The 14862-nt window shown below is 40.2% G+C and overlaps 1 protein-coding gene across 1 annotated transcript; it reads right to left on the reverse strand.

Annotated features, from left to right (window-relative positions):
• Window positions 1-468: 468 nt before the first annotated feature.
• gda (guanine deaminase) lies at window positions 469-10311 on the reverse strand. Its single transcript, XM_008300790.1, has 14 exons — window positions 10183-10311; window positions 9286-9374; window positions 8536-8707; window positions 8151-8238; window positions 5191-5296; window positions 4146-4173; window positions 3905-4012; window positions 3596-3703; window positions 3407-3504; window positions 3008-3075; window positions 2472-2618; window positions 2090-2208; window positions 1980-2007; window positions 469-1887 (listed from the first exon to the last, which is right to left on the reverse strand). Exons 1-14 carry the CDS (start codon window positions 10309-10311, stop codon window positions 1811-1813), a joined length of 1365 nt encoding a protein of 454 aa, XP_008299012.1. The 3' UTR covers window positions 469-1810.
• Between the last annotated feature and the right edge of the window lie 4551 nt (window positions 10312-14862).

Below are 14862 nucleotides of genomic sequence, written 5' to 3' on the forward strand. Positions count from 1 at the left end.
CATTAATCTGGTGTTTATCAAATAGAAATAATTTTGGTAATCCTAACTGACCTAAAACAGGAAAAGTTTAGCTTGATTTAATGTCAGTGAGAAAAAAAAGGTTGTATGTCTTTTTATACAGTGTATGTAAACTTCTGGTTTCAACTGTATGTGTGTGTGTGTGTGTGTGTGAAGTACAGTGTCCCCCTCTAGAGGCTGTGACTGTCGTCATGACCTCTTCACGTCAGTGCAAAACCTGTAATGGTCTATTTAAAGTGGAGCAGAAGTCTTTATGTCTTCTGCCAGCTGAGCTGTCCAGTCCAGATGGTCAAGACTGTCTATTAAAGGAGCTGTAAACTGGCCTGTTAGTGGGCTGGAAGGGTCAGAGAGCATTTAGTTCCTCCACATTTCTCAAATACATCCTGTGTTATTATCATTGATCACATCAGACAAATAAAAGCAGAAGGAAGATAAACAGCATAAAACAGGCTTGGTGGTATTCTTTATTTCAATCTGCCATGATGCAACATATCAAATAGTACAAAGCACAAGCTTTACCATTGACATTTTTTTTTTTGTTAAACTGTGATATATGATAATAAAAATGTTCCATGTTTTCAGTACAAAAGTAAAGTTGTCCTATACACTATTTATCAAAGCAAATGCACATTCAGCTAAATTATCCTTCATTTCATAGCAATTAAATGAGAGTTTTTAAAGGTAACGTAACAGTCCCTAAAATCAAACATCTCAGTCGTACAACCATTTGAATTGTAATTGATGTTCAAATTAAAGGTCCATATAACAAACTGATTCTCACAATAAGGCACCAAAGTTGCTTTTCACTGAGTCAAATCAGAATGTTGAATCTGAGGTAAATCAACCAAGTGTCAGTACTGATTAATTTCACATTATACATATTGTCCTCCTCCTGGAATGGCTTGTGTTGTGTATTGCACTGAACGTTGTGACCTGCAGCAGTGAATAGGACAACTGCAGTCAGGAGAACGCTATATAATCATGTGCCTGTGCCATTTTAAACACTTTAATGGATGTACTTGGATGGAGTGTACAGTGACAAAACTGAACGGTTAGAACTCAAATCAGTTCCAGCCTTTGGATCACATTTTCCTGCTACACAAGCATGAAAATGAGACCGTCAAGCCACTGCAGATAATCAGGTCAGGCACTGCAGCCACACTGAGCTAGCTTTACATCACCCACACCAAGTCCCACATTTATGTTACTTATGTTTAGCCACACTGAAATATCAACACGCAATGGAAAACATGTTGTATTTAACACACTGCAAAGGCTGCCAACATCACTCTTTGTATCTTTGTTTATTTAATATGTTTAACTTACCAGTCGAAGAAAATTTTTAAAAATCTGATGTGTACCTGAACAAAGAGGAGATAAAAAAAAGTGGCTTATTATTCAGCAAGTGCTAATTAAATGAAAAAGTGCAAAGTTCACAGCACGTAATAAGTTCCTGCTTCCCTTTTTAACACCTCTGTTTACCCACTATGCCATGTCAAAGCGGCTGCTTTGAAGTCAGTCTATTATCTTTAAAGACTTGTGGACCAAAATGAAATCAAGCTCAGCTGACCTCATTCTTGTATCATCCTCGTTGAGCTGCATCATCGGTTCTACCCTCTGCATTTAAAATGTTTACGGTCATAATTAATTTCTTACTTGTGCAATGATGCAGCTCATGTAGCCACGGAGCATTTTCAGCCATTCTTGTGCAACATGCAGTTTGTTGTATCTCTTAGATACACAAGTATTTTGGGCTTTGAGACAGGTGAAGATTTAGGGAGGAGCAAACAGTTTACTCTGCTGTTGGCTCTATGAACGGCACCACCCTCCTCCCAGCGACGAACACCTCCACTATGTTACGATCATCGCCTGTCAAAGAGCAAGGAAGAGAAGCAAACGTAAAGTAAATGGCAAATTAGAATCTGTAATGTTTGGACAAATAAAATTAAAGAGACACTTACCCAAGTTCAAGAACTTTTCCAAAAGAGTCTGAAATTGAAATGATAATAAATTAGCTGAAGCAAGAGTTTTTGCTTTTACTGGTGTCTAAATAGATGGACTCACTACCAACCTTTGGTCCCTCACTATGGATCAGGTCGATGGGGCCACCAGGAGCAGCTACATTCACCCTCAGGGCATCAAAGTCTTTGCCCACTTCAAAGTTCCCAGTTTGGTCATCCAGTGACAAGGCTGCAGACAAAACCCATCATAAAAGAAACTGTTGTATTCTCTACTGTCCTATAAAATTGCGATCGGTCACCATTGAAAATATCTCAAACGCACAGTGTGCGTATTGAATCAGGCATTTCTGCTGCAACAGTCTAACATGTAGCGTTAGTAAAGACACTTCAGCAAGAAAAGTGGCTGCTGGTGGAGAATAAGACCACAAATGGACTGAACATTTACATTTTTCAGTGCAATGTTGCTGTTTCTGAGCTGGTTTTGTGTCTCACCTTGGCTGCCTCCCAGCGTGGCCAGTCTGAACACCTCCTCAAAGGTGAGTGCCTTGTGTTCTGGGTCCTGGATGGTCAAAACTTTGGATGCATCCATAGTTCTCCTCACAGCATCAAGCATGGAGGCAGAGTAGCCTCCGGCCACGTCTGACGCAAACACAGACCGAGAGGGTCAGATGAAAACAAATCACAAATATGTACCGTTGATATGAAAAACACGCATTTCACATTGTCACATTTCTGAGGCCTGAAATTTGCTGTTTTTGATTTGCAGTAATCATCTGGTAGTGAGCTGACCTGTGGGCCAAACCTCTCAGCTGACTGCAATGACTAAAACTCAGAAATGACTAAGACCTGCAACAACAGAGAACTATGTAACACTGTCCTAGTACCAATATAACTGCTGCAGCAATCTTGAGAGTTTCCTCAACAAAGCCAAGTTAACAAACATCATTTTAATATTTCTTTAAAGTGTAAAAAAACAACCTTCCTTATAGGTGGTCTGGCAACACTATGACTTAAAAATGCGTACTCACCTGTTCCCAGCCCCAGTTTCACTTTGTGTTGTAGGACATTGCGGACGTTTAACACTCCACTGCACAACCTGCACATGAAGTGACAGATGATAAGAATTACTGTGCAGTTTATTATTTTACTGCTAGGTGATTCAAGTCATTTAGGACTGTTTATAGCATTCTGTTGGCTTTTCTTGTAAATGCAAATACCTTCCCACTTGCAGTGAAACTGAAACTTTATTTTACTACATGGATCCATAAAGCGTCATATGGCGCCTATCTTTGGAAACAATCATTTACAATTATATATTACACTGCAGGGCGTTGATCATAAGATGTATAGAAGAGTGGTCCATATTGATGGACCAATGTACATGTTCTTTGATCACATATAGTTCTGAGAAACGATCAGAGACTTACGAAAAGTTGGAACTGGGACAGTGGGACAAAGAGGCTCCTGTCTCTCTGAACACAGCCAACTCTTTATCGCTGAGGTAGCAGCCATGGGCCATCACTGTCTGTGAATCATCCCCATCATGAATAATATCAGTTGTTAACAGCATGCAGACTGGATCTTGTATGCAAGCAGGGATGTGATTTTGCACTCACCTTGTCAGTGAGCAGGTTATATTTGTGATAGACATCTGTGTAAGACTCTGATTCTGGAAACAGCTCCTTTACCAGCTGGACTTCCTCCTTGTTTTCACTGATATGACTCTAGAAGCAGAAGACTCATGTGTCAGACATTCACTTGTCAATTTAGATATTCCAGGAAAAGTAATGTCAAATGCTGTTCTGCGATACTTGCATGTTTTTTTTCTTTTTTCATCATTCAAAACTCTCACAGGCCAAATAATAATTTGTCTCTATGGAAACAGTCTCCTGTGGTGCCTGCTGTCGTTGCCACAGCAAACTCACCTGAATGTGCAGGTTGTTATTCTTAGCGATTTCTCCAAGCTGTTCAAGCAGTTCTCCTGAGCAGGATGGAGCGAATCGGGGAGTCACCACTGGCTTCGCAAGAGGGTACTGAAGGATGCTCCCCAGAAATACAAAGAAAGACAAAGGAGACAGGGAGAAACAGACAATTAAAACCATTTTAAATAACAGCTGTTATGCTACAGGTGTTTAATGTTCTGTTTGTTGTATTAAAGGGTCTCACCTTCTTGTTTAAGAACTCTTCAATGAACCTTGAGGCAAAACAAATACAGCAATTATTAACATTTTTCACAACAAATTCTATTTAGTTTATACATGCAGGTGATTAATCCTAATTAAAGGACTAATACAGCTCTATCTTGTCTTGTCTTATCTTGTGAAAACTGCTTCTTCTTTGACACACTTTGAAAGAATTCAGTGTAACCTCACTTACTGCCTCAGGCTACATCTACATACTAATAATCATTCTGTCACTAATCATCTTCATTCTCTCTGTTCAAATAGAATTCCCAGCATTACACTGTTGAATAATCTATTCGTAATGTTAATATGTAGGGCACAAACAAGCCTTATGTCCTGTTTAATGCTGTTTGAAACCATAGACTGTATAAAAGATGGACGTAGCAACCGGCCCTGAAAAATGAAGCCAACCCGGAAGTGTCAAAAACCTGCAATATCACTACGTCCGCTAGTCCTGGCTCCAAAAAGCCCTGGCTCCCATAGACTTGAAATGGAAAAAAAGTGATCACAGATCACGAAATACCGCATTCCTACAGCTCAGGATTTTTTTCTTATTGGCTTTCATGGTCAAGTCCAGAGATCAGGTGGCCAATCTGAAAATAAATCAATACTGAATTTTTAAAAAATCGTCAACATTTTGCGGGGCAAGGGGCATGGCTGGCTTGATTGACAGTTGGCAGCAACCATACAGACGAAGCGAGCAGAAGGCGGTAAATCTCAATCCGTCTCACCAATCGCTACTCCTATGGTCCTGCCCCTATCCGATGATTTTTGCGTCACTGGCTCCAAAAATCCAAGATGTCAACCAGGAAGCAGCAAAACCCTGGCTTCATTTTCTCAGTGCAGAAACCAACGGGTGATGTCACTGTAGCTACGTCCATCTTTTATACAGTCTATGTTTGAAACACTGTTGTTTTCAATGCCGTTTCACCATATCACACATACACACTATACAAAGTCTGCACATGCATAAACTCCTTTCAACACACTCCATCTGCTATAAACCGTTTTAAGCAGCTGATACCCACCGACAGGTTTCATCCTGAGACTCCTGAATGTTTTCTCTGTAATGTTTTACAAAATCGTTCCTGTCCATACACACCTTTCCCACCAAGGCACGCTGTCCCAAGTCATCTGCACGAAAAAAAAAAAAAAAAAAGAATGAATGAAACAGAAGGTTTGAGAGTGACATGGTCGTTTCTAGTTAATATGAAATAAGAAACCTGTCCAGAGGCCTGGCACTTGGACAGCTCAGTGACACACGGCCTTAATTAAAGCTGTTACTTACACGTGTGCTTTTCCTATTATGAAAATGTCCCCGTGGAACATTTCAGGCTAAATCCACAGCAATGACATGACAGAAGTAGCGATTCACTGCAGCCCAAACACTGGGCCTTCTTTTTCCATTATTATTAACCACAGTACAATTTTTCATTCATGGACACAGACGTGTTTAACACCCACGACACGGGTGATTTGACTTAGTTTAGCTTGTTATCCTCAGGACTGGATGGGCGTGTCCAGTCTGTGCTTGTTCATCATCACACTGGCACGAGGTTGAAACAAATAACACTTTTTTCATCCTTATCGTCAATCTGATTAGAGGTTTACAGCAGCTGATTACAGCAGACATTTTGAATCGTCACAGCAGGAAAAGATCAGGAATAAATGATAACAAAATAAACTGCAATCCATTGAGGTGAACTTCACGGGTTCACTGGTGCTGGTATTGTATATGTTGGCTCACTGTCGTCCCACTGTTCCATAAATGCGCACAACTCTCTCTTTGGAGACGTTTATACGGATCATGCTGCTGTTTGAGGCTGCACGTATTTTAAAAACTCAGAAGAAAGAGATTGAAAACAGCTGGAAGGAACAACTTAACTTTAGCTCCTGTTAATGTCTTCTGGAAAAAGCTGAGTATCATTAAATCTAAGCTGCACAGGTCTTTTTACCTACCATCATACTTAATGGAACTGATCGCTTGTTAATGACATTTTTTTCAGTTGTGCGACTCTTGCTGTAACAAAACAGTGTCTGCTGTGAATAAGGTCTGTTGGCTAAAATGAATTAAGCCATCTATGTGGATGTGCAGGGTCTTTTCTATAAATTATCTTTTAGTACAGCAAAAAATGTCAAAAACAAAGGCGCACACAGTCATGGTAACTGAGGACAAGGTAATCTTTGAACATTTTTCTGACATATATAAGCCCTTTTTAGGCATGCGCTCCTTTCCATTCATCTGACAGCAACTGAGCACAGACCTGCTGCTTCAGCAACCGTCTGCCTCATGGTTACTCTTCTCTGAAAGTGACAAAAGCAAGCTTACTAGGAATAGGACCTAGTAACATCTATCACTTAAAGCACAACAAAAGTCTGAACTACAACCTGTCACATTAACAGATTGACAAGCAACGTACTTTAAAGTTGCGTGAAGTGATGTAGAGAAGACTTTTTCACATTTCAGTGAGCAAAAGAATACCAAAATCCCAAAACAGCATTCTCACTGATTTTGATCTACAATTTCACATCTACTAAAACGAAGATGTTCAGAAAAAGAGTCTTGCAGCTTAGATTAACAACACTCAGCTTTTTCCCCAAGACATTAACAGGAGCTAAAGTTAAGTTGTTGCTTCTGGCTGTTTGCAGGCTCTTACATTTGAGTTTATTAAATAGCTGCAGCTTTAAACAACATCCATAGGAGCACGTGGAACAACAGTGCTGGTTGTTTTTTATTTAACAGGTGGGCTGTCTCACACACAGAGTTACAGTTTACTAGTGACAGGTAAATCATTTGTTACCTAGTGGTCATCCTTAGGTTGAGTCCTGAGCTTCATCTGACTGTCAGGATTATTCTATTTTACTGTTTTGAAAGCAGTCATTGTATTATTATTGAATTTGTCAGTGATCAGGGAATAACTAAAAATAGGCTGTTAATTGGACAGTTTGATAAACTTGATATTGGTTTGGATGTAGTCTTGTGGTTTTTATTAATATGATATTGTTATACACCATTTAATGCTCTGTCAAATCTTGTAAGAAATATCACGTACATTAAGTGATATAAGCTGAACTGAAAAATGACAAATGTCTGAGTGACAGAATGCTGTCACTTTAACAGACTGAAAGTTGACCGTACCAATGGCGTGTGGTTGGGAGAGGGTGTGTGTGTGTGTGTTTATGTCATATTCCCCTCTGACTCTGCCTTGAACTTTGGACCTAACAAGATTCTTACATGAACAAATACAGTACACTGGATTTTGTATATGTGTCATCTTTTTTTTTTAATGCAGCTAACCAATCACTCCAACACACACAAGTGAAGGAATGAAGTATGAATTTTAAATATATGTGCCTGAAGTACTCAAATGTGCTCAAGTTAAACAGTTTCTTTTCAAAAAAGGATCATCGGCTCTGAACAGGACAAAGTTGAGAGTTCAGTGACCCTGGTCAAACAGAATGACTGTGTGAAGCTGCTTGAGCCAGTTTTCCATTTAATATGGCACTACAATCACACATTCAAGTGACTGTGTGTTAAGTGTTGTGCAATATGACACCATGATAATAGGGACCAAGCATAACAGTGAAGGACCATATTGTTTTTATAGAGTTTAGAAAAACAGGAGCAATTCATAATGTGTAATGTGTGAAAGCAAACTGAAATTACTGGTATTTTTTTTCCAGTTTTATTCACTTTTTGAACAACAACTTATCATTAGACGCACAGCCTTCAGTTGTTTCTACAAATATCTGCTGCTTTAATGATAATTAAAAACTGTAGGATGGATTTTACAATTAGAACCTACATTAAGAAACAGATGATGATGTCAGCGTTTCATTTAATTATCTCACAAAACCACACACTTCACTTTCGAAGCTCACGTCCATGTTACAGGTAGAAAACACAGAAGAGGGCCAGTGCTCAAACATAAAGCTTTAGGTCAAAGTGTTGGTGTTTGTCTGTATGTTTGAGTGTAGGACATCTTACTTGCAATCTGACCCAGCAGCAGGGAGGCGTCTGTATGTATGCTAGCAAAGTAACATGCAGTGGTTGTTCCGTTTGTCAGGGTCCTTTTCTGTAAAGAACATGGCTTGTGTTACAGGATTAAGATGACACTCAAACACGGTTTCTCTTTCCTATGCTCTTGTTAATCCTCTGAACTGTTCACACGCTTCTCAGATCATATGCTGTGTCGCAATGGAAATTTTGCAACTGTGCAAATTACAATGCTATTTACAACATCATAAACATATTATCACTACTATCCTCACACTGCAGCAAAGCTCAGTTTTGGCTCTGCTGCGTCTCAGTCACAAAGCTCAACCTATGCAAATTCTGAATGCCCCTTATTTCACGATACTGGCAAACTCACCACTACTCGAGTGTAGACCTGACGTGCAAACTCCAAGTCCTTGAAGCGTGATTCCACAGGAAAGGTGTAGGTATTAAGCCACTGCAGCAAGGGCAGGTCCAGGGCTGTGCCGGCGTAGCTGTACTGGCATGCATGGATGTGGGTGTCTACCAGTCCTGGCATTACGAATTCACTGCAGTGTAGCAAGTAATAAAAGTTATTTACACATAAAAAAAGTGCTGGGTTGTTTCTGTAAACTCCTATGTGGAAAAAAACAACAGACTTTTAATGGTTGGGTTGCTCATGCTGGTTCAAAGAGGTTGAAACTTGTTCCACAAGACAGGCAGGATTTTGTGGTAGGTCTTTGATTTGATTACAAACATGAATCAGACAGGAATTAACCAAAGCAATTGGGTTAATTTACATATTAAAATCAGGAAGAGAGACAATTTTCATTCACTAGGTTGGGTTAAAAAGAACAACCCAACAAGCACTTTGTTGAAACCAGCCCAGCGTGCTCTGCATTACTCAGCAGTGATCTTGAGGTTGAGTTATTTTTTAATCAAGCATTTTTTTGAGTGTATGCCATAAAAAAAGAATAACTTCAACCAACATGCACGTTCATGTGTTGCCAATATTTGTGGTCACATCTGTAAAACAACATCTGCAAACAGTGTTACTCTCTGACTGACTGTCATTCTTATCAAGGCCTGTATCTACTATAAAAAACAAAATCTATATATTCAGGAGTTTTTTATATGTTGTACTTACTGTTCTGTGAGTTGCGTGACTTCAGATGTGCTGAATCCAAAGATCTTGGACAATTTTTCCAACTGCTTGCCTTCCCCAATGAAAGCAATCTGGTGGCAGAATGGAAATCAGCTGTGAGTTGCTGGAACAAAATGTGATCATAATGAAGTGTTGTACCATAAAGTAAGCTGTGAGAGCTGAACGCATTATACATGTCAACGTAATGGGGCTGTCTTTTGTCCTCATGTTTTCAGGCTTAAAGATAAAAGACAGGGAACAGAAATAGAGCAAACTACAGCATACTATTATGATTTAGCATATATGTATTCATTAACAGCTTCTGTAAGAGGTCAAAGATGTTCTATGTGAGAGTCTGTGTGCAGGACCACCTTGACATGATGCTGCTGATGGGCAGCTCTTGCCATTGCCCACTTCATTAATAACCACATTGATTTGTACAAAGTCAGCATGCTGCTTTTTCTTATCTTTACACAACATTTAAAATCTCTTTCTCATGGGTTGGTTTAACGATGCTCTGTGAATTTCAATCTCACCTATTGTAAGCTTACTTGAGGAGGCTACTTGAGAACGTAATTAAGGTTTTTTTTGTCCTGAGGAGTTTGTATGGGCCAACCTGTCAAAGTTGCTCAGCAACAGCTCACCGTAGGACTCAATTAAGGGATTATATAACAGATTCACGCCTTATTCCTTTGGAGGACGTGCGTCTTTTACGCCAAACAGAAGCACATTTTGCCTTTTTGTGCAAAACATAGCAGGAGATACACACTCCGCTTGACATGTATTCATTTACAAATAAGCAAATGCACCCACCAAAGGATGGATACAATTGAGAAGCTTTCTGAATATTTTAAAATGAAACTAAAATCTGTTCTGGATATGTTAAAGAGTCGAACAAACCTTTCCCTCTGTATCCACTCCCAGGAGCGCATCTTCCAGGACCTGCAGCGCTGTTTGCTGGGTCGAGTGGACAAATGTTCCTCTATAGACGAACGCAATTGCACTGCTGGGTTTGTCAGGGTTTGCCATACCTTCGGCAGATCAGTCCTAACAGAGCAGTGTGATACTTGGTGCAGCAGCGGCAGCAGCAGCAGGAGCGCACCGGGGTTTTGTCTGCAGGGAACTCCAAACGCCACCCACCGGTACGCACGACTCCACCTGACTGCAAGCCAATGAGAAGAAAGGGTGTGCGCGCATCGAGCTTAGATCTTAACGCGGTATAGTGATAGAGTCAGCTAAGGACTATTTCTGTTTCAGCTGTAAGACACATTTCTAGTTTTGCTAGTTTTGCATGTGATTACGCTCTCTCTCTTTGAAACGTGGCTGCGCAGTAGCCGTGTTTCCAGATGACCAGTGTAATACCTGAGAGTCACTTGAGCGCTGCTCTTCCTGTTAAGGCTTACCAAGAAAAATGACATTAGAATCAGAAGACAGCACTTGAATGTCCAGTTGTCCTTGATGCACACAATGATAGTCTAAATTAAATTAAAATATTATTTTAAAACAATACGAAACAAAATCTGATCCCACATTACTTTATTTGCAAGAGTTTGGGGGATTAGCAAATATATCTGAATGAAACAAAGTGCTGAGGAGCTCAGTCAAACACTTCAGTATGTCCTCTCTGACTGAAAAGAGTTTCTCTGTCAGATCAATAATTAAATGGTTTCTTCAAATTTTAGTCAATAAAATGAACTTGACTTTTGTAAATATGCACTAATGAGAAAGAAATTAAGCAGTCGCCCCTTTCATCATCACACAGCCTGAGACTTGAGAAGAATGTGACCATTTTTCAGCTTGGAAATGCACCAACACGAGACAGGGACATGCATACACTTTACATATCATGACCCTAAGAAACACATCAGTTCAGTGTGGGTAAAAGAGCACACTCCAGGCTTCTTTGTGCATTTTTAGGCCTCAACAAGGTTCACTTTAGGCCAAAGATATCCATCCATCCATTATCTATACACCACTTAATCCTCACTAGGGTTGTAGGGGGAGCTGGAGTCTATCCCAGCTGACTCAGGGTGAAGGCAGGGGACACCCTGGACAGGTCGCCAGTCTATCACAGGGCTACACTTAGAGATAGACAACCAAGCACACTCACATTCACATGTACGGACAATTTAGAATCACCAATTAACCTCAGCATGTTTGTGGACTGTGGGAGGAAGCCGGAGAACCCGGAGAGAACCCGCGCTGCACGGGGAGAACATGAAAATTCCACGCAGAAAGATCCTGGGTGTCCTCACCAGGACGCAAACCGGTGACGTTCTTGCTGCGAGGCAATGGTGCTCACCACCGAGCCACCTTGCAGCCCAGGCCAAAGACAGGGAAATCTAAATATAGATACTCTGATAAAGAACATTCTGTACTTTCTCTTGGATTGACAGCAGCAGGTCTGTCTCCAATCTCACAAGAGAGCGGCCAAAACTGTACGAGATTTATACTCAGCAGGTGATATGTTTCTCTTTTATGGTTCTGTTTACTCACATTTGTATTGAGACAGTTCCTTACATAAAACATGTTTTGACAGTAACTACTAACTCAGCAGGGTAATAAAGGGCTGGTTAGTGCTAATTACAGGGTTCTGACTGGGCATGTAAATGAGGAAAATGTTCAGGTGACGTGTAAATAATCACAGGTAGTAATTCAAGGATTCAATTCTCTTAATTAGGTGATAATGGCGTAAAACTGTTGAAGACGAGCAGAACATTTATGTAATCGTGTAATGACGATACTTTCACAAACTCACATTTCTCTTTGCTCACTTTTCAAACCAATCTTTCTGTGTGTAAATTCTGTGTGCTGACCAGCTAGAAAATGAAACACCCAATTCTTCCATACGGTCTCAGGTGTTTTTGTTTGATTCATATGTATGGGAACAATATTCTTCCATATACACGTGTACAACCAAGCACTCGATCCCGACCTCACAAACCCCACAGTGAATAATAAAGAAGTTGAACCCTTTGACCCCTAAATGTTGCAGATAACAAAATCGAAACAAGCCAGATATGCAAGATTTAATTTAGTGATATATAAGAAGGCATATTGTAAGTCAACAGATCAGCAAGATGTGGTGCTTTCACAAAACATTGCAGCACAACAGGCATAATCGTCAGGAAGTAAGAATTTATTGCAGCCATGATGTATTAAAACTAAGACAATTACGTCGTAAACTGGTAACTGAGTGTAAGTTTATGTTTGTATGAGATTTTTAAAACTGTTTCTTAACACAATCAGCATCGAGTCTTGTCTTAAGTCTGCTACTCCAGGCAGAAAATTGACTCCGCAAAGTTCAATAACCTTTTTTGTTGGAAGAGCCTACGCAATGTCAGGTAAGAATGTTCAACTTTCAGTCACGAGTGTATAAGCAGAACAAAGCCATGTGAACACGAGGTAATAAAGTAAAAAGGGGATCCCATGAGCATTTGCCACAGTGACACATACATAAATAGCCTAAGGAGGAATTGCTGTGAAACATTGCATCATTTTTGTATATGTATCAACCCCACATGACAAATGAGACCACACGTCATTTTGAGGTGATGCCTGCATGCATGCAAGGCAATATTTCTGTGTAACTTCAGGTTACAGTGACGGGAAGTACAGAAGAAGAAATGGGAAGCTATGCCTATCCAAAGATCATCATGTTCTCCTACAAAGATTATCTTACAGAGTTTTAATTATTATGCTCAAACACAGCGCAGAAACATCTCAAAACCGCACATTAGCGAACAAACATGATAAGAAAAGCATATTTGTGTAGGTTACAAACGATGTGCAGCACGTTTTTTGATACTTGAACGAAAATAAGTTGACATTTGCAACTATTTTAAGCAGCTATGACTGACTTTACACCAAAATGTGCAACATTTGTTTAGAATAATCTACCTTATAAATGTGTTGATTGTAAATTTATGAAGCAGTTAGCTTTTGAATATGTTTTTGAAGTTAGTGTGAGGAAAAGCAATTTAATCTTGTGTTCAACTGCTTTAACTGTAAAAAAAAAAAAATAAAAAATCAAAGGAAAAGCAGAAATCAGTGATATACTGAAGTATTTAGTATTCCAGCACATACAGTTGAAATCAGAAGTTTACATACACTGCATAAAAAGACATATAACTTTTTTTTCCCCCTCACTATCTTATAGACTAAACTTTTCCTGTTTTAGGTCAGTTAGAATTACCAAAATCATTTCTATTTGCGGGCTGCAAGGTGGCGCAGTTGGTAGCACTGTTGCCTCGCAGCAAGAAGGTTGCCGGTTCGCGTCCCGGTGGGGGCACCGGAATCTTTCTGCGTGGAGTTTGCATGTTCTCCCACACAGTCCAAAAACATGTTGAGGTTGATTGGTGATTCTAAATTGTCCGTAGGTGTGACTGTGAGTGTGCTTGGTTGTCTGTCTCTGCGATGGACTGGCAACCTGTCCAGGGTGTCCCCTGCCTTCGCCCAGAGTCGGCTGGGATAGGCTCCAGCCCCCCCCGCGACCCTAATGAGGATTAAGCGGTGTATAGAAAATGGATGGATTTCTATTTGCTAAAGGCCACAATGAGAGAGATAATGTTTTACTGCTTTCTTCAAAGTCAGAAGTTTACATGCACTAAGATTACTATGCATTCAAACTGTTTGAGAAAGCCCAGATGATGATGATGTCATGGCTTTGGAAGCTTTTGATAGGTTGATTGAAACATTTGAGTTAACTGGAGGCACACCTGTGGACGTATTTTAAGGCAAACCTCAAACACACTGCTTCCTTTTGTGACAACATGGAAAATCTAAAGAAATCAGCCAAGATATCAGGAAGAGAATTGTGAACCTCCACAAGTCTGGTTCATCCTTGGGTACAATCTCCAGTGCCTGAAGGTTCCACGTTTATCTGTTCAAACAATTACACACAAGTATAAACACCATGGGAATGTCCAGCCATCATGCCGCTCAGGAAGGAGACGGTTCTGTGTCCCAGAAATGAAGTGTTTTGGTGAGAAATGTGAGTATCAACCCCAGAACAAAAGCAAAAGACCTTGTGAAGATGCTGCTGAAGCTGGTCAGAGAGTGTCATTATCCACAGTGAAACCAGTCCTGTACTAACATGGACTGAAAGGATACTCAGAGAGGAAGAAGACATTACTCCAAAAGCAACATAAAAAATCCAGATTAAAGTTGCAAATGCACACAGGGACAAACTAAACTGTTTGGCCACAATGACCATCGTAACATTTGGAGGAAGAAGGGGGAAACTTGCGAGCCTGAGAACACCATCCCAACTGTGAAGTACGGAGGTGGCAGCATCATGTTGTGGGGGTGTTTTACTGCAGGAGGGACTGGTGCACTTCACAAACTAGATGACATCATGAGGAAAGAACATTATGTGGAAATATTGAAGCAACATCTCAAGACATCAGCCAGGAAGTTAAAGATTGAGCACAAATGGGTCTTCCAAATGGACAATGACCATAAGCAAACTGCCAAATTAGCTACAAAGTCGCCTCAAGACAAGTCAATGTTTTGGAGTGGCCATCATAAAGCCCTGATCTCAATCCTGGAGAAAATTTCTGGGCAGAGATGAAAAGGCGT

The sequence above is a fragment of the Stegastes partitus genome, unplaced genomic scaffold (genome assembly GCF_000690725.1).
Source record: "Stegastes partitus isolate 25-593 unplaced genomic scaffold, Stegastes_partitus-1.0.2 Scaffold1590, whole genome shotgun sequence".
In the NCBI taxonomy this organism is placed as follows: Eukaryota; Metazoa; Chordata; class Actinopteri; family Pomacentridae; genus Stegastes; species Stegastes partitus.

What these genes read in the sequence shown, in the direction of transcription:
- gda (XM_008300790.1), bottom strand. Translation starts at nt 10,311, where the DNA reads ATGGCAAACCCTGACAAACCCAGCAGTGCAATTGCGTTCGTCTATAGA. An exon ending in TCTCAGGATGAAACCTGTCG is followed by an intron (nt 4,174 to 5,190) that starts GTGGGTATCAGC and finishes TTTTGCCTCAAG; the next exon opens with GTTCATTGAAGAGTTCTTAA. An exon ending in GAAACTGGGGCTGGGAACAG is followed by an intron (nt 2,619 to 3,007) that starts GTGAGTACGCAT and finishes TGTTTGCGTCAG; the next exon opens with ACGTGGCCGGAGGCTACTCT.